General features: G+C 53.8%; 1 protein-coding gene across 2 annotated transcripts; it reads left to right on the top strand.

Annotated features, from left to right (window-relative positions):
- The first annotated feature begins 752 nt into the window (after positions 1–752).
- On the top strand, positions 753–18,897 carry MTCH1 (mitochondrial carrier 1). 2 transcript variants are annotated; one of them, XM_068559446.1, is made up of 12 exons: positions 753–1,094; positions 5,282–5,366; positions 8,502–8,608; positions 9,017–9,094; positions 9,462–9,519; positions 9,846–9,897; positions 11,410–11,469; positions 14,008–14,101; positions 16,016–16,063; positions 16,234–16,301; positions 16,580–16,655; positions 18,072–18,897. In XM_068559446.1, the coding sequence occupies exons 1-12, from the start codon at positions 774–776 to the stop codon at positions 18,141–18,143; spliced, it is 1,119 nt and encodes a 372-aa protein (XP_068415547.1). In that variant the 5' UTR covers positions 753–773; the 3' UTR covers positions 18,144–18,897. The 2 variants fall into 2 exon arrangements, with proteins under 2 accessions (XP_068415547.1, XP_068415546.1); XM_068559445.1 differs by having other exon boundaries at positions 754–1,094; positions 14,008–14,152.
- The last annotated feature ends 257 nt before the right edge of the window (positions 18,898–19,154 follow it).

Genomic DNA, 19,154 nt, shown 5'->3' with positions numbered 1-19,154 from the left:
AGTTATCTTGCTGCAAAGCACTTCAAAAGGTGGCACAAATAAGTGCGATTTAAGAGCCAGTTATTACTCATTTTTATTACCTAACGACTATCGGCGCCTAGCAGAACGCTTGCGTGTGCTCACACTGAAGGACTAAATAAAACCTTCAGACCCAGTGAAGTAAATAGGGCAAAACACATTTTCTAACCATGAGCTCTAAGGCAGGTTGGCGAAGGGTCAACTGCAAAGGAGGAAGACCACAACCGCCGAGGTGCAACTGGATTTGGTCTGGTGGGGAGGGCAAAGGGGTGAGACAAGGCTGGCGAGCGCGAATGACTCGGCCTGCAGCGGGAGGCCTCGCAGGCAGCGGGGCCCGGGAACAGGGCCGCGAAAAGGCGGGCCCAGAACTGCGGAGAAAACTCCCGAAGCCTGGGAGGGGGATTGGAAGCGCCTCAGACCATATTGGGGGCATCTGGCTTCCAGAACCTCCGAGCCCCGCCCCTGCCGCTCTCCGGAGCTCCCGGGGGAGCGCCCGGGCCTGCGGCCGCCTTCACAGTCTCCGAACCCACAGCCCGGTGACCCGCGACCACTGACCCGCGGCTCACAGCCCAGCGCTGAGCCAGGACCCGACCCCGCCGGGGTACCGCATCCGTCGCTTACCGCCCGCCTCGCCTACGCTCCTGCACTCCCCCGCGGCCGCGAGTGGTGCGGCCCGGCCCCGCCCCCTGACGCCAGCGAGGGGCAGGGCGCCCGTCCCGTCACGTGACGGGGGTGTGACCTCGCCGCCCCTTGCCATGGGGGCTTCCGACCCGGAAGTGGCGCCCTGGGCTCGCGGCGGTGCCGCGGGGATGGCGGGAGCCGGAGCAGGAGCTGGAGCTCGCGGCGGAGCGGCGGCGGGGGTCGAGGCCCGAGCTCGCGATCCGCCGCCTGCACACCGCGCACATCCGCGCCACCCTCGGCCTGCGGCGCAACCCTCGGCCCGCAGGATGGACGGCGCATCCGGGGGCCTGGGCTCCGGGGACAACGCCCCGACCACCGAGGCTCTTTTCGTGGCGCTGGGCGCCGGAGTGACGGCGCTCAGTCACCCGCTGCTCTACGTGAAGCTGCTCATCCAGGTGTGGGGCCAGGGGCGCCATAGGGAGGTGGGGGCTGATAAGAAGGTGACAGGCCAGGATCTGGAGGAGGATGGGGGTGGGGGAGTCGATGGCGACGGATTTGAGGAGAGGGGCGGGGACGGCGGGTTGGTGAGCAGAAGGAGCGGGAGAGGAGGAAAACGGTGAGGGATTTGGGGATGCAGGTGAAGGGGGCAAAGGGGTCAGCGACAGATTTGGGAGAGGGTGGAAGGAACGAGGGATTTGGGGGTGCAGGGGAGGGGGCGATGGAACGGAGAGATAGGTTTGGGAGACGAAAGAATGGAGGCGATGGACTTGGACTAGGAGGGAAGTGGCAGCATTTTGGGGTGAAAGAAGAAACAACAGAATTGGGGGAGGGGTGGGAAGTTTTGGCGATTGGGTGGGGAGGAGGTTTGGGGGCCAAAGGCAGAATATTCAGAAGATGAGCACATATTTAGGGTGAAGGGGAGCAAGAGCTCTGGATTTGATAGAGTTGGATTTAAAGCGGTTTGGGGTGGGGGTGGGGAACAAAGGACTGGGGGTCATGGCCAAAAATTTAGGAAAGAAAAAGGGGCATCAGACTCCGGAGAGGAGGGGACGGGGGCACTGGATTTAACGGTGACGGAATTTGGTGGGAGAGGCGGAGGCGAATCGGGTTACAGGAGATGGGGGCTCTGGATTTGATGGCGACGACAGATTTGATGGGAGGAGGGGACAGGATGACGTGCTTTGGGGGAGGGGAACAGATAGGGCGACGCAGTGGGGGAGGGGTAGTGGCGATTTGTCTGGAAAGGGGAGCCAGGAGGCTTTTAGGGGGAAAGGGATGACGCATTTGGAGGAGAACATTGAATTCTCGGTTGGGGCTGGGAGCTGTATGGGGGGATGGGCTGAGGGGGATGGGCGTAGTGGAATTGGGCAGAAGGGCCAGTTGGAACACAGGGTGGCAGGATGTGTAGGGGCTGGCAGAAAATGAGGCCAAGGTAGGATGTCTCTGGAATCGAGGCATGCAGGGGCACTTGGCATATTTGGTGGGACCAGCAGTGCCTTACAGATGAATTGGACTGCTTGAGAAAGGGAGAGATGGAGCTGGAAGGGGGCGCCCGAGCTGAGGTGGAGGGAGTGCATTTGGCAGAATTAGGTGGGCATGACTGAGATGAACACAATGTAGATGTGGATAGTTTGGGCTTTGACTAATATCTGAAGGTTTAGCCTAGAATTTTCAGTTAAGGGGGGGGAGGGTTTGAGATGGAGACCTAACCAAAACTTGAGATTTGATTTGAGTTGAGACAAATGGGTATCAGATTTACTGTCCTGATAATGGACTGAGAATGGGAGATACAGTTGGAATGAGAGGGACTTGAGAATAGGAGTAATTGAAATCTGGGGTCTGAGGAATGGAGGCAGTGGATTTTGGAGTGTGACAAGGACTGTGACAAAGAATGAGGAGATTCCTTCAGGGACATCACGGTGCCTGACTAGAATCTAATCGTGACTGAGATTTGGAAATGGCTGACGGGGGAAGGTCGAGACTGGCGTTTGGTTGTGATTTGGGAGTGAGGGCTGCATTACTTACAAAAATTCAGGTTGTATTTGCAGCAATAGAGATTCCAGCTTTGGGAGAGAAACTGAGGCTTTGGAACTGGTGGTACCTGAGATGAGAAGCAAGGATGATGGAGTGAGATTGGGTGAGGGCTGGGACTTCAGGGTGGCTGATGGGAGTGTCTGTGGAATGGAGGATGTTGGAGTACAAGGAATGGGGGGAGTGCTCCATGTGAAGGAACCCGGAAGTGGCTCCATCATTTGGACCTTGGTAGGTTTGGTTTACAGGAGAAGAAAATTGAAATAAGGGTCACTTGGCAAGGCAATTGAGGAATGAGAGAGAATGGGGAATGAGGGAGGATAGGGAATTGGGGAATGAGGAAGTCCAGAGGGTGAGAAGAACTGTATGGGGGGTGGATAAGGATGGGTGAGCCCAGTTGGGGTGACTGAGGTGGTCTACCTGATGTGAACGCAGCTTGTGCTGAGTGTAACATATTTGAGGGTGAAGTCTTCTTTTAAAAAATTAATTAATTTATTTTTGGCTGTGTTGGGTATTCATCACTGCACGCGGGCTTTCTCTAGTTGCGGTGAGCAGGGGCTACTCTTCGTTGCGGTGCGCGGGCTCAGTAGTTGTGGCACGCAGGCTGTAGAGCGCACGCTCAGTAGTTGTGGCGCATGGGCTTGGTTGCTCCACAGCATGTGGGATCTTCCTGGACCAGGGATTGAACCCGTGTCCCCTGCATTGGCAGGCGGATTCTTAACCACTGTGCCACCAGGAAGTCCTTGAGGGTGAAATCTTAATGGGTATAGCTTGGGAATCAGAGATAACATCTTGCAAAAAGGAAGATCCCAGTTTGGGGTTGGATGGCAGGACTGGATTGGCAGATCTGGGGGTTGTCCCGATTAAGTGAGTAAGAATGCAGTGCCTGAGATCAGGGCTCATGGGTGTTAGAGATTTGAGGGACTGGCTCTGCCGGTATATGGTATAGAACCACAGCTTTGGCTGTGGTTAGGACTGGGTTAACAGATTTGGGGATGAAATTGGGTGAGTACACTTGGGAACAAATAATTAGAACTTGAGAGTGAAGGGAATAGGAGTGAGATAGGGTCAGCGTGCCTTTGATAACACAGGTGGAAGTTAAGAAAATAGACTGAACAGATTTGGGAGCCATGGGGATACAGGATGAAGGGAACAAGCAGGTTTAAGGGTGAAATTGGAATCGATGGGCCTCCCCAGTTGTTGTGACTGGAGTGGATAAGGCAGCAAAAGAACATTGGCTCAGACTTGGAGTTGAGGGTGTAAATGGAATGCTGCCTGTATGAGAGAACAAAATCAAAGCAAAACTAACCTCAGAACCTTCGGGCTTTTAACCCAGAAGGGGAAAGGTCTGGAAGGGGAGGGCTAACTGCTTGGTCACCTGGCCATCCCTTTCCTTCGACTCCCCTGGGCTAGATGTTTTTCTTTTAAGAAGTTCTCCATCGTGGAGGGAGTTTCTTAATTTATGATCAGTAATCTGTCATGTAGCTCAGAATCCCATCCATAACGGACAGCCTGAACTTCAAAACACTTGACTAAGGTGAGGAAGAAAGGAAATTGAGCCCCCAAAACGCTGGAAGCGTACCTAGTTCTATTTAAGGCAGAGCTTCCCAACCCTGCTGTTTCTACCCTCTTCCACATCCAAGAGGAGCTCCTCTGGTCCATGGATTTGTCTGGCCTGCTCTGAGGGACAGGGCTACAGCCCTGGTCCCCTGGTCCCCTGCTCTGAGGGACAGGGCTACGGCCCTGGTCCCCTGCCAGGGAAGGGCCTTCTCACACCCCACTAAGGCGCTGGTCTCCTAGACACCTTGCCCCTTGTGTGGCAGCAGAGAATCTTCTCATTAATTGGCAGCATAACAGATGGCCTCACCCCTCAGGAGAAGCCTCTCCTCCTCACAGAGGTTTGGGTGGCTTGGTCCTTCACCGACCCATGAGTTTAACACATACCTTAATTATAACCAGCATCTATACAGCAAGAATTATGATAACCCTGCAGAAATGACAGGGTCATTCTGTCACAGGGATATGGGGTGATCAAGATTAGATCACAGCTGAGGAATTGTTTGAGGAGCAGCTGGGATTTGAGGTGGCTGGGAGTGAGAGGGACAGATTTGTCGACATCTGCAGTGGGTACAGTAAGAAATCTGAGTGTGGGGTGAATGAGCTGTCTGAAGTTTGGGGCTGAGATTTGGGTGTGATGTGTTTTGGTGTTGCCACATTTGGGATTGAGACTGGACTGATGTTTTAACCTGGTGATGAGAATTAACTGAGATTTTTTTCTGAGATGAGCATGGGGTTTGAAGTGCATAAACATGGGGGGTTTCTGCACTGGAAATATCTGGAATTGGAAGGTAAGAATGTTGAGGGATGGGGTGACTTGGATTGTGGTAAGGGTGGTATCTGGGACTGGACATTTCTGTGCGTTGGGAGATTACACGATGTTGACAGTTATAGACACTGATGAAATTTTGGGTATGTTTTGATGGGGAAAACATCAACAGAAATAGCATTAGACTTTGTGGGAGAAGAGTTAGAGGCCTGGGAAAGGTGAGAAGTAGTGAGACTGAATCAACAGTAGAATCTGACTTTCCCTTTGTATTTGTTGATTCTGAAGGTAGGTCATGAGCCGATGCCCCCCACCATTGGGACCAATGTGCTGGGGAGGAAGGTCCTCTACCTGCCGAGCTTCTTCACCTACGGTGAGTGTGCTTCCCAGGCAGGAAAGCCCACACCGAGAGAGACAAAAAAGAAGCGTCAAACACGGAACAGGCCCAGGTGGCCCTGGGGAGCACGCCGGGCAGCATGGGGCACCCAGAGTCAGAGCTGGCATGGAAGAGGGGTCAGAGGCAGCAGGGTGTCAAGATGGGAGCAGGTGACCAACACAGCTTTCGTCCGGCTCCTCTGTGTGAGCTGCCAGCTGTCAGCCCAGGCAGCAGGATAGGCAGACAGGTACCTGAGAGAGGGCAGTCCAGGACAATGGTCCCTGTCATCCTGGCCACCCCAGGCTGTGCCTGGAAGCGGGGTTAGGGGGTGGTTTTCCTTTTTTTTTTTTGGCCTTCTGAGCAGTCTGGCTGCCCTTTTAGCAGTTCTTTTGCTTTCCTGCTCCTCCAGCAGGAGGCCCACTGGGGCCTCCTGGGTTCTTTTCTTTTGTCCTGTTCCCCTGCATTCCTCAGGCAGTGGTGCCTACTCACTCAGGCATCTCCATCCCCTGGGTGTAGAACGGTACATGGTGGGTCTCGGCTTCACCCCTGGTGTGCCCTCGTCAGCTGCTTGAGCTCAGGAAGGCTGCTAACTGCTCTGGCCCCATACTCCTTATCAGCTTCTTCATGCCCAGGCCCTCCATACAAGCACCCGCCCCCTCCGCCCCCTGCAACCTTGCCTGCCAGAGGGTCTCTCCATCAGGAAGCCCACCACGGTGGAGCTTCCCTGATGCCAGCAAAGCCCACCGGCTGCCTGTGCTGCTCATCCCCTGACCTCCAGCTGGCCAAGGCCGTTTCAAACCCACCATCCCTGTCCCTCTCCCAGTCCCCACACTTCCCAGACTTCTTTTTTTTTTTTTTTTGGTCACACCACACGGCTTGCAGGATCTCACTTCCCTGACCAGGGATTGAACCCGGGTCACGCCAGTGAAAGCCTGGAATCCTAACCACTGGCCACCAGGGAACTCCCCAGACTTCTTTAAATGCCTTTGCTCTCTGTGTTCACAGCCAGGCCGACCCTCTCATGCTTCCTCCACCTCTGTTCATCTTATCTGTTCAGTCAGTCTAGAATGTTCTCTGAAAATCTTTCTTTCTGCCAAATAACTTGGGGCCTCGCCTCCTGTCACCTTTTTTTCACTTCACACCCTGCTGGCAGAATCTGATGTCATGTTTCTCTTCCAGTTTTGCCACCTCATTGTTGAGTACAGTATAGAGCCAGGTGGAACATGTCATTTTGTGGGGAAATCTGTTCATACTTGTTTCACTTAAAAGTTGTCAGTGGGGGAGGAGGACGTCACAGAATCAGGGAGGCACCCCCCACCGTAGTGCAATGAAGCCGGTATACAGAGCGACGCTGGATTTGCAGGAGGCCGGGGTGGCGGGCTGCCAGCCCCTACGTGTGATTCCTCCATACACCATTATGCAGGCTCTAGCCATAGAGAGGTTGGAACCCAGATCATCTCTGTTCATGTCACACAGTCATTCCCGAAAGGACTCAGGGCAGAGGGGTTTTGACAATCATCTTACGGCCTCTTGCAAAGATGAGCAGAGTTCTGAGGTGCTCCCCCCGCCCCCCGCCATTTATATAAATGTTGTTTCAGTGCAGATGGTGTAAGCAGATTCCTGGTGTTGGGGAGGGGGCTCAGCTGTCTGACTGTCTAACGACTGTCTGGACGGGGTCTACTACTCCCCGTCAGCTATGAAAAGCACCACAGCTGCCATGACATTCTTTGGTGTTCTCCCAGAAAGAACTTCCTGGAGAGTTTTCAGGGACTGCAGAGAAACCATGGAATGATGGAGCCCCTTGCCAGCCAGGGGGCCCTTTGGGCCCACAAAGGCCTCTGTAGACGTTTCTGCATACCTTTGTCTGCTCTCACTTGTTCGTAATTCAGCTCTGAGATGGGGAGAAGTAGGGGTCCTTACTCCCTTTTTTTCTGGCTAGGAAACTGGATGGAAAGAGGTTAAGTGTCCTGCTGGAGACCACACTCAGGCTTTATCCCGCCAGCTCTCCCTTCTGCTGACTGGCTCTCCCCTCCCCCAAAATAAACCTTCCTTCTGCCTGTTCACTCCGTGAAGCAGGGCATCCTGGCCACGTCGCCCAGTGTCCTCTCTCCGCCTACTCCTCTCTTTCCAGCACCACCCCAGTCTCAGGAAGCCAAACGTGCAGGTACCAGGTGTTCTCAGGACCAGGGGAAGCCCATACAGCTGCCACATGGAATTGCTGTTGGCAGACATGTGGCAGAGAGAACGGCACCCTCCCTTGCTGGTTCCCGCCACTGTGCGGTGCTGGAGAGCTAAAGTCTTGGCTCGAGGGGAGCACATTGTCTGAGGGAATGTTCTGCCAGCTTCCAGGTATGCAGGTTTATAAAAATACGTCTCCTTTTTGAACATCATTTAAAAGTTGATATTGAATAAAACAGCAAAACATTAAGAAAGTATCCTTTTAGAGACCCAAACAAAAAAACACTGACTCAAACAGGGTCAGGGTCCAGCTTCCCTGACCACTTAAGTTTTTTTCTATAGAATAGTTCATTGGTGCCTCTGTTTTAGTTACTTCTCCACTGGCTTTCCCCCCTGTAATTAATAAATGCCAGTAGGTGCCCGGTGGGATCCTGGATGCAGCACAGTGACGAGGTGGGAATGGCCCTCTCCGTGGCATGCTCAAAGGACACTCTTGAGCCTTTCCCCTGGGAGCCCTTCCTTTTCCTTTTTCCCTGCCTTAGGTTGCAAACTTCATCACCGCTTGCGGTTGCCGTTTTCCATTTTTTCTTTTCCCAGAAAAAAACATTTTTTATAAACAACAGAATTGGTTCCTAGGTTGCAGCACTTAAGTTGCTGAGTTGAAAAACTGTAGCTAAGTTTGCCAAGTAGATTTTCCAAACTACAAAAAGAAAAACATATGAACTTGTTCATCAGAAAAATATGTTTTGAAGGTTTTACAAAAAGAAATGGGCTAGAGAAGATGTTTGGGGGTGGGGCCCGATTTCTTCCGGGGTCCTGGACGGTGCTCCCTTCTGTGACTGAAGTCAGCAGGTACTGAAGAAGGAGGAGCTGCGTCTGGTCTGGGTGTGAATGTGACCCAGGAGTGGGTGCGTCTGGGCTGGACGTGACGCTGCCACCTCTGCTTTCTTGTAGCCAAGTACATTGTGCAAGTGGATGGGAAGATAGGGCTGTTCCGAGGCCTGAGCCCCCGGCTGATGTCCAACGCCCTCTCCACCGTGACCCGGGGCAGCATGAAGAAGGTGAGCCCGGGGCGAAGCCAGGACCGGTTGCCCGAGGTTCCCCTGAGCCCCCTGCCACCCGTGGAGGCAGCCATGTGCACTGGTCCTGCTTCTCGGTTCCCAGACTGGTCAGGGCTCCACCCCAGCACCAAAGGCAGACTCCAAGCCCTGGTGGTCCAACGCCAAGTCTCCTCAATTGGAAAGGTCCCTGCCTCACCATCTGTCTGCTTTCTTGCAAATGTGACACTAGGCGGGGACTTTCTCTCCCCTAGCTCCAGCCCCAGGGGGTTACCCGAGGCGGGCCCAGCTAATGGACATGGCCAAGAAAATAGTAGGAGCTGTTTCCTGCCCTCTCCATCCCTTCAAAGTTACATCGAAGAGGCGCACCTGTATTTTGCTTTTGATCCACCTTTGTTGTTTGCATCTCAGGTTTTCCCTCCAGATGAGATTGAACAGGTTGCCAACAAAGATGACATGAAGACTTCTCTGAAGAAAGTGGTGAAGGAGGTGGGTACCTGGAAGTAGAGAGGGGAGCCTGATTATCTCTCACTGCCCAGTTGGGCAGGTCATTGAAGAGTCACAGTTGGGGCCTGCTGTGTGCACAGTGGGGTGGGATGTGGAAGGAGCCCCAGCAGGGCCACTGCAGGGAATCACAGAAAGCCTCTCAGCCGCCACGGGACCTGGTCTGGGAACTGGCAGCAGTCCTGGGTAGAGGGAATTTTGCGTGGGTGACAAGGGGGGCCATCTGAGGTAGACCGACCCCACATGGGTGCTGCAGGATCCCAGTTTTTCCCCTGTAAATGCTTGTAGCTCCCCGTGGGCACCAGTTCCAGAGACAGGCCAGACCAAGTCCCCGCCCTCTGCTCTCTTGCAGACCTCCTATGAGATGATGATGCAGTGCGTGTCCCGCATGCTGGCCCACCCCCTGCATGGTGAGCCGCCCCATTGGAGACTGCATCTCAGCCGTGGGGTGACCCCTCATGGGCTGTAGACGGGCAGCAGTAGAATTACTGGGAAGTAGTATCACTGGAATTGGCCGGGAGTTCAGTCCAGAGGGAGCTGGGGCTCTTCCCAGGCATAAGAAATGGGATGCCGTGGTCATGGGGTGTGATGGGGAATCCCAGGGGCCCTCCTCCCCTCCCACGCTCTGACACGGGCCGTGTTGTGCAATGGCCACTGTGCTGGGCACCCCACCCACAGCTGGGGAGTCTTGGGCTTTGGCCACCATGTCACCTGTGTGTGTTTTCTCTTTCCTCAGTCATCTCAATGCGCTGCATGGTCCAGTTTGTGGGACGGGAGGCCAAGTACAGGTGGGTAATTCTTCTCAGGGTTGGCAGGAGTGGCCCTGTCACTATTCAGAGTCTGCCAGGACAGGCCGTACTGGGGTCAGCTGCTGCCCCGTTTCTGCCCTATTTCTTATGTGCCAGCTTCAGAGGAATGGGGTAGTGGCTTCCATAGTCTGGGTCCAGGGGTATTTTCTCCCTCTCTTGTCTGGGGCAGCCTTGGATGAGCCTAGATGCCCTACAGAGGGGTGAGTGGGATTGGAGTCCAGTTGGATTAGGAGTCCTGGTGGGGTTCCCTCCTAGACCCCCTAGGTTATGCCCTAGCCCTTTTTCCAGCTGTCACAGAAGCCAGCTTAGAGTTCGTTTCATCCTCTCCTAAGCGGCCGTCCACCCCATGGCCTTGGGGCTTGGCCCTTCCATTGTTTACCAAATATTTACCCAGCACCTGCCATGCCTGGCACTGAGCTGGGTCTGTAGGGGCATAGGTGTGTTGACACAGTCCTTCCCTGTGGCACTTGTGCCCTCCCTGCCCCTCTGAGGCTCAGTGCAGGACAAGAGGTGGGTCCTGGAGGCTTGTGGCAGGAGTACATGCATCTGTTATCCTTCCTCGCTCAGATTCTCATTTCCTGGGTTCAGTTGTTTGCTGCTGCTGTCCTTGGGGCCACCGCCCCAGGAAGCTTGGCTGCCATGGTGCCTCATTTTGAGTTCACTGATGGGAAATTGGCCCATTCCCCCAGTGGGCTTAGAACCCAGTGGGCTGAGCCACTGTCCTGAGAAGAAGGGTAGTGGGGCCTGGCAGGGCTCTGGCTCCCACCGTCTTTCTCCTAGGCCACCCTGGCCCTCTCGGCTTCGCAGAGCCTCTATGCAGAACAGGTCACTTGGCATTGTCACAGGTCACAGAGGTTGCACTTGAGCCTCCTTTGCATTTCACACCTAAGGCATCCCAGCCTGTCCCGTGATCTCTAACAGGCTGCAGTGGGCAGGGTGCGCATCCCCGAGTTCCCTGCTGCGGAGGGCCAGATGCCTTTTCCTAAGCTGCGTCTGTGCAGTCTGATTGCAGGGCCTTCTGCTGCAGGGCCCTGTATTCCTTCTCTGCCCTCTGGGAAGGTGCTTCTCTCCACTCGGCACCTCTCCTCCTCTCTCTGTGGGACATGCAGGCTTCTTTGCCAGAAGGTTGTTCAGCCAGAAGTAAGCACTAGGGCCAGGCAGGAGAAGGTCCCGTCGCCTCTGCAGCAGCCCAGGCTAGAAGGTTCATTCCTACATTCCAGATCCATAGAAAAAAGCAGTAGAGAACTGGAGTTCTGCCCCTGTGGGTGGTTGGGTTTCCCCAGTCTCCATAAACTGCGTGGACGCCCTCTCACTCCCAAACAAGAGCTGTAATCATCTCCACTTGGGTTCTGCCTGGTGACAGAGAATGCCCTCTCCCCATCCCGGCCAGGACTGGATGGCTCTGAGCAAGGGTGGCAGGCTCTGCTCCACACCAGGGCACGGGCTTCTCCAAGGTGCCCGGGTGACGTCGTATCCCTGTGTTCTCCACAGCGGCGTGTTGAGCTCCATTGGGAAGATTTTCAAAGAAGAGGGGCTGCTGGGATTCTTTGTGTACGTGAGTTTATACACCCCATAACTGGCCACGGAGCATGGCTCTACTAACAGGCGCATTCTCAACCCTCAGGCCACAGCTATTGGCCTCAGACTAACCACAGGGCTCTGTCCCTGCCTGAGCAGCTGCACCTTGGCCCGTAGAGCTCCATGGCCTATGCGAGCTACGGATCATCGGGAACAAAGCTGCCCAGCCCCGTCCACATCGCGGCTTACACAGAAATGGTACTGTTTGTCCAGCACGCTGGGGGTGGGGGTGGCCAAAACCACACCCCCGACCCCACTGTCCCCGTCCATGTGCTCCAGGGCTGGGGGTGCGCACGAGGCTGGTCTTCAGGTCTTCCATCGTCCTTGGTTACACTGCTGAAAAGTCACTGAAAATCTGTGACTTGGGCTGAAGGTCAAGCCCTGGCAGCTCACAGGCTGACTCCAGCTGATGGATCCTGTTTGACATAGCACTTCTGAGAAATTAGTTCTTCATATTCAACATTTAGGATGTTTCACATAACAATCCCTATTTCTGGCTTCTCTTAAAAAGTCAAGACCTGGCCGTGCGGGGCCTGTGTTTCTGCAGAGCAGATGTCTTCAGGGCACACAATCTCCTGAGGGCCCCGGACCCCCTGCCCTCCTTGGTGTCTCACACCCATCTTACTCCACCTGTAAAGAAAGCTCACACCGAAAAGACTGTAAACTACAAACAGAACCCAAAATCCAGGCCTGACAAATATTTTTTGTTTTGCTTTTTTAAGGTCTAGGTAGAGACATACATGCTGTTAAGTGCACAGTACACTAGACATGGGGCTCTCTGTTAACTCATCTCGTGGTTTCATCATCGGCCAGGGTGTTCTATGTGTAGGCGTGTGTGTGTGTGTACATGTATGTGGTTCTCACTAGGAGGTGATTTTGCCCCAGGGGACATCTGTAATGTCTGGAGACATCATTTGATGGTCACAGCTGGGATCTAGTGGGTGGAGACCAGGGATGCTGCTAAACATCCTTCAGTGCAGAGGTCAGCCCGCACGACAAAGAATCATCCAGCCCTAAAGGTCAATAGTGTCAAGGTTGATAAACCTTGATTTATATACGCACATATTCATATGTATATTCATATCTCTGTATATGTACACGTATGTATGGGTGTGCATATATATGTGTGTGAATAAATATTTGCTTGTGTGACTGGTGCTTCAGACCCTAAAACACTACATATCACCACCTCTGGTGTTTTTCACACTCACTGTATACATTCTTTTCTGGTGTGTGAGTAGGATTCCCACACAACAGATATCTTACCCATTGGGTTCTTTTTTTTCTTCATGTGTTTGTAGAACAGGTGATGTACGTACTCAGAAAGCACTGAGTGTACCTGTGAGAAGTCAGTCTGAGCACAGGTGGAAGCAACAGGATTGGAAATTGCATTCATGAAGGTTCACTTTATTCACATCTCTCATATCATAGATGTATTACAGGTATTTTGAACTTTCAAATATTTTGAAATAAGATTTTTGAAAGTTCAAAAATCATAATTCTGTGTCCCCTCTCCAAGAGACAGCCGTTCTCCTGGAGATCTTTCCATGTCCTTCTATATCTAAACAAGCAAATAAACACATTAAAAAAAAAAACCCACAAGGGCTTCCCTGGTGGCGCAGTGGTTAAGAATCCGCCTGCCAATGCAGGGGACATGGGTTCGAGCCCTGCTCCGGGAAGATCCCACATGCCGCAGAGCAACTAAGCCTGTGCACCACAACTACTGAAGCCCACGCGCCTAGAGCCCGTGCTCCGCAACAAGAGAAGCCACCGCAACGAGAAGCCCACGCACTGCAACGAAGAGTAGCCCCCGCTCGCCGCAACTAGAGAAAAGCTCGCACAAAGCAACAAAGACCCAACGCAGCCAAAAAGAAAAAGAAAAAAAAACCCCAAAACCCACAAGTATCACACAGGACCCGCTGGTTTCAATCTGGCTTTTTCCCTCAGCACTGTATCTTAGGGAAACTTCACATTAGTGTGTAGAGATGCGCATTCTAAAGGCCATCACTTTAAAAGTCAGCCCTCCTTGTAAAAGCTTGTATGGAATGTTTTTAGTGGAACATTCCAGGGGTGAATACAGGTGCAGTGAGCAAAGTGTTTTGTGAGAGTGGATTGGGTAAAAAGGCCAGGAGAAGACTGCTAACATGTAGGTACTCTTTCATAATCTGCATTGGAAAATCCCGGATTTTGCAACATTCACGTCTTAAGGCCCAGCTTCTGTGGTTTGAACACCGCTTGTGAGTGTTCAAAGCTTAAGCTTAACTTGTGCTGTCAGATGTAGCATATAAACACACATAACACCCCCCACTCCCCGTGGAGAAAGGAACACTGCTTTCCTGCTGTGGATAGCTGCTGGCCCATGTGGCCCCTGCGGGCTTCCTTCCCGAGGTGGTGCTGGTGGACATGCTGAAGTTTTGAGCTTGGAACATCCTTGCCTGCTTCCTGGGTGTGGAGCCCCCAGGAATTGTTCTCTTCCCTCCCCTGCTCACCTTTGCTCACCTTGTTTTTTAGCGGCTTAATCCCTCACCTCCTGGGAGATGTGGTTTTCTTGTGGGGCTGTAACCTGCTGGCCCACTTCATCAATGCCTACCTGGTGGATGACAGCGTGAGTGACACCCCAGGGGGGCTGGGGAACGACCAGAATCCAGGTTCCCAGGTTGGTTGGAACAAGGACTTGTCCATCTTTCCATGTACGGTTGATGCCCAGGGTCTGGGGCAGACTTGAGGACTCTGGGATTCTGAGTACTGGCCCCTAGGGCTGGAGAGGGCCTCCGGGGAGGGGTCTGAGGAGAAGACTCTGGTTGTCCCTGGGTCAGCTTTGCCTCCGAGGAGAACGGCCTCGAGAGAGGAGGTCGCTAACAAGACGTAGAGGGGTTTATGGAATGCCCGTCCCTGGGCAGCTTTAGGTCACACAGACCCTAGCTTATCCACGGCTAGTTTGAGGCAGTGACCCAAACCAAACTAGGGATACCTGGTAAATCAGGAGGTAGACCAGCTAATAATAACCCTTGAACTTCCGCCCGGTGTTTTAGGCTTTTTCGAGCCCTTTAGTGAACATTATGACATTTGATCCTAACAGGACCTCAGTTGTGAAAGGAACAGAGCAGGTATAACATCCTGTTTTACAGACAGATGAGACCCAGAGATTGAAGGGCTCTCCTGGGGCCCTTGCCTGCGAATTGACAGGGCTGGGACTAGGTCTTTCCCTGGGCCAGGCTGAGGGTGCTTCAGTCAGCTAGGAAGTGTACCATGCGGGTGCACCCGACTCTTGTTAGCAGTGCTCTACACAGCCTGGTATGCACAGACCTCGGCAGATTGGGTCAGGCACGGGGAGGCCTTGGTCCTTCTGAAAGGCACTTGTTGAGGAAAGGTTTCTGGGGATCTGATAGGTCAGCTGGTTCTGCCTGACCCAAGATAAGAGTTGGGGAGCAGTGATAGGCAGGGGTTCCTGGGAGCCAGACATTCTAACAGTGGGAATCAGCCACCCTCGGAGGCTGGGTGAGGGACTGGGGACCTGTCTGCCAGAATCACCTTGTTGGGGTGGGCGGGGTTCATAGTCTCCGTGTGTCTGTGTCTGGGCCCCAGAATGGCAGTTCCGGGGTGGGGGTGGTCTGGGACACAGTCTGTGGTGAGGGGTGCCTCTGAGAGCTCGCAGCTGGGGCAGAGGGAAACTGGCCATTTGAATTGGGTAGGTGAGTCTTATTGGCCTTTTAATGTGAGCAGATTCCAGTTGCTCCATAGAGAGCAGCTCCCACCTGCAATTACAGTAGCACAACAATGCCCCTTTCTCAGGGGCGTTATGGGTTGGTCAACTGCTGCCATCACACACAGAACAAGCCTGGAACAGCTGGGGTGCCTTGAGGGGGAGGGGTGTCCCACAGCTGATTGGTTCCTCCAGTCCAAGTGGGCAGGTGTTTGACCAGGGGCTGCTGCACTTACCTCACTGAGAACAGCAGTCGACACTTCACTGAAAGTATTTTTCACGTGCTTTTCTGTGTGTGGCTTAAAGGCTCTAAGGTGAGGCTGCCACTCAGGCAGAGGGCTGAGCAAATCTCCGCCCAGGGTTGCAGGGCATCCATCGGGTGGGATGGCCATGTCACAGGAAGCTGAGGGATAGGTAGTCACCTTTTGTAGCTCGGGGCTGTTTCATGGGCAAAGTTGAATTCAGGAGTTGGGGCCTGAAGGGGGCGAGAGTTTGGTGAGGTAGGGTGGCAGTAAGCCCGGGGTTGCCCTTCACCTTTTGCTACAGGACCCAGGATTCTGTGTGCAGTTCAGATGGGTGCCTGACTTTCCATTCAGTAAGCACTTACTGTGCGCTGAGCCCTGGGCAGGCACTGATCAAGTCTGCGGGTGCAGTGGGCGTGTGAGGAGCCGAGTGCAGAGGGGGTGTGAGGCCAGTGCGGAGGGCGAGGTGAAGGGGGTGCAGACCAGGCAGCGCCGACGGGGCCAGGGCCTGCATGTTTGAAGTCTGCATCTCGAGGTACCTGGGGCAAACCAGTCTCCCTTTTTGTCTTTTCAGTTCAGCCAGGCCCTGGCCATCCGGAGCTACACTAAATTTGTGATGGGGGTAAGTCTGGCCAGCTGCTCTTCCCACTGAGCTGGGGGCCTGGGCGGGGCTTCGGAGGCCAGCTCTGGAGATGGCTGGACACAGGCCTCGGTCTAGGGTGTGCCTGCTCCTGGAGCCTGGGCCAGGGGCTGGTGGTAGGTGGGCTCACTGACCCTCAGGTTTCCCTGCAGATTGCAGTGAGCATGCTGACCTACCCCTTCCTGCTGGTCGGTGATCTCATGGCCGTGAACAACTGCGGGTAGGTGTGTGCCCCTCCGCAGGCACCCTGCCAAGGCTGTTGGGGGGACCTGGCTGAGCCTGTCCAGTGCCCTGCCCCCTCCCACCTGCTCTATGTGTGGGCTCGGCCCACCAGGCCCCCTGGCTTCCTCTGGGATTTATCGCACCCCTTTGGGAGGAATCTGTGGTTTGGTATGGGGGTGGTGGCAGCCCCAGGCCATTCCTTCATGAGGGCTCCTTTTCCTTAGCTGATCTGTCTCCCGCTGTTCTCTGGATCTAACATGCTCTCCTTCCCCGCAGGCTGCAGGCCGGGCTACCCCCTTATTCCCCAGTGTTCAAATCCTGGATCCACTGCTGGAAGTACTTGAGTGTGCAGGTAAGCCTGCTCTCCAGGGAGGTTTTTCTCACTTATCCACCACATCAGTCGGATGGAAAGGTTTTGTGGACTCTTCATTACATGGAAAGTTAAGGGGTTGTCATGGAATCCGATGTTGTAAGGAGGATAAAGAGAATGTAGACTTTTGGTTTGAGGCATTTAAATTAAATGTTCACTTTATTTTATTGGATTGGCCAAAAAGTTCATTCGGTTTTTTTCTGTAACCGGTAGAAGGGGTTTGAGGTGGTCAGGTCTGAATTTGCTTAAGAATTAGACATCAGACAAGGTCTTCTTTTCTTCAGCTCTCAAATACTCTTAGAACAAGTATGAGGAAGCCCACAGGGTAGGTGGTGAAGCCTAAGAACTTCTTATACCTCAAGTAACCTGGGATGGAAACACACCTGGCATGTTGGAGGCCGGCCCCTCCCTCCACCTGTGCAGGATGCCCCAGGTGCCCAGGAGAGCCTGAGGGGGGAGCTGGGCCATGTGGTGAGCTTGGCGAGGGTGCCAGTCTTGAAGTCTTTGTGTTCTATGCCCCAGCACCCTCCTGCTGGCTGGAGCTCTGGGTCAAGGAACCAGGTGGCTGGCCCAGGACAGATCCCTGCCTTTTCCTGGCCTTGGTTGGCTTCAGAGTGAAATGGGGCAGTGGCTTGGGCAGGAGGAGCTAGCACACTGACTGGCCTCAAGGTTGAGAAAAGGACTGATAGGAGGAAAGCAGGGAGGCCAGAGACAGACGCAGGCCTTCCAGCGAATCCAGTTGGTCCTACATCCATCACGTCCTCTAGTATTGGAGGAGCCCCAGTCCACTTAGGCTCTGAAGCCAGAGGGCAGTGGGTCTCCATTGGGGGTTTCCTACTCAGTAGCCCGGTCAATACTGGACACCCGGGACTTCCCTGGTGGCGCAGTGGTTGAGAATCCGCCTGCCAATGCAGGGGACACGGGTTCGAGCCCTGGTCCAGGAAGATCCCACATGCCGCGGAGCAACTAAGCCCGCGAGCCACAGCTACTGAGCCCGTGCGCCACAACTACTGAAGCCTGCATGCCTAGAGCCCGTGCTCCGCAACAAGAGAAGCCACCGCAATGACAAGCCCGCGCACCTCAACGAAGAGTAGCCCCCGCCCTCCACAACTAGAGAAAGCCTGCGCGTGGCAACGAAGACCCAACACAGCCCAAAATAAATAAATTAAAAAAAAAAAATTACTGGACGCCCTGTGGCATGAAATAAACTGCTCCCTTGTGCTTCAGCACAGAGCAGATTCTGACCTTGCCCTCAGGAATGCAAACCTAGGCCTTCTATCTCCGACTCTGGGGTCTCTGAGCTACTGGACCCTTCTTTGTCTTTCGCTGGCCTGGCTCTGGGGTGGGATGAGAAGCATGGCCTCCCTGTCACTGACCCTACTGCTCCTTCCAATCCAGGGCCAGCTCTTTCGAGGCTCCAGCCTGCTTTTCCGCCGAGTGTCATCAGGATCGTGCTTTGCCCTGGAGTAACCTGAATCACCTAAAAAAAAACACGCTGTCTCAGCCTGGCCACCGTGGGTGAGGCCTGATCATCTCGGGGCACCTGTAAGACAACCAACCCAGCAACACCTAGATGTGCTCCAGCACGGCTGGGCTTCGGTTTCCATATATGCCATGTGTCTGTCCAGAAGTAGGGGTTGGGTGGGGGTGAGGCTGCGTCCAGTGGATTGGTCACTGTTAGACCTGGGGAAGGTGGGGTGGGGCTGGGGAATTGGGGCAGAATCCCCTTACTTTGCAGATTTCCTGAGTCTGCCTTGTGCAGGGGGCCAAAGAATGGCTTGTGGAGGCCCATGTTGGATGGGCAAAGGCTCATGAAGTCAGGTCCCAACCCCCCATTCACACCCCTCGAGTCAGCCCCAGCTCTCATCCTGCAGCTCAGCTGGGAGTTTCACTCTCTTTCTTTGTAAATAAGGTGTGATCCCCTTTCACGAGGCCACCATCATGTCCAGGCCTTTGCTAGGAGGCTGTCTTCGTTTTTCTTAACACTACTTTTCTGATAAGGCAGCACCTTCTGAAAGGGAAATCATGTGACTGCTCAGAACGTGTCATTCTCGTCAAATGTTCATTGGTTTAATGGTGATGCCTTACGTGCAGGATATGGTTACCTGTGCACTTGTGAACACCCAGATGTTAGGCAGATCAGTGTCTATTCCTATCCAGTTTAAAGTTCCTAATAAGATTTGACCCTTTCTCCCTCAAATAAATGCATTGGTGGTGATTTGGAGCTTTGTGGGGAGTCTCTTATTTTTATGAGCTTAACTGTCTGCAGGGTCTTTCTCAGTCCTTTGAGGTTGTGTGAGAAGGGTTGTGTGTAAAGTGACAGGACTGGGGGCAGCCTGGCCTGGGCATGAGAGGTGCCCGGGCTTGGTGTAGATCAGCTGGGCGGCAGGCCGGGGGGTGTTGAGGGAGGCAGGGCGAAGGCTCGGGTCATTGGGTGGTTTTCTGAATTAGACAAGCCGAGACTCCACTTCACAGAGCGAC

Source organism: Eschrichtius robustus, chromosome 12 (genome assembly GCF_028021215.1).
Source record: "Eschrichtius robustus isolate mEscRob2 chromosome 12, mEscRob2.pri, whole genome shotgun sequence".
NCBI lineage: Eukaryota > Metazoa > Chordata > Mammalia > Artiodactyla > Eschrichtiidae > Eschrichtius > Eschrichtius robustus.
The sequence above is the reverse complement of the archived record's forward strand: the minus strand, read 5'-3'. Positions and strand labels throughout refer to the sequence as shown.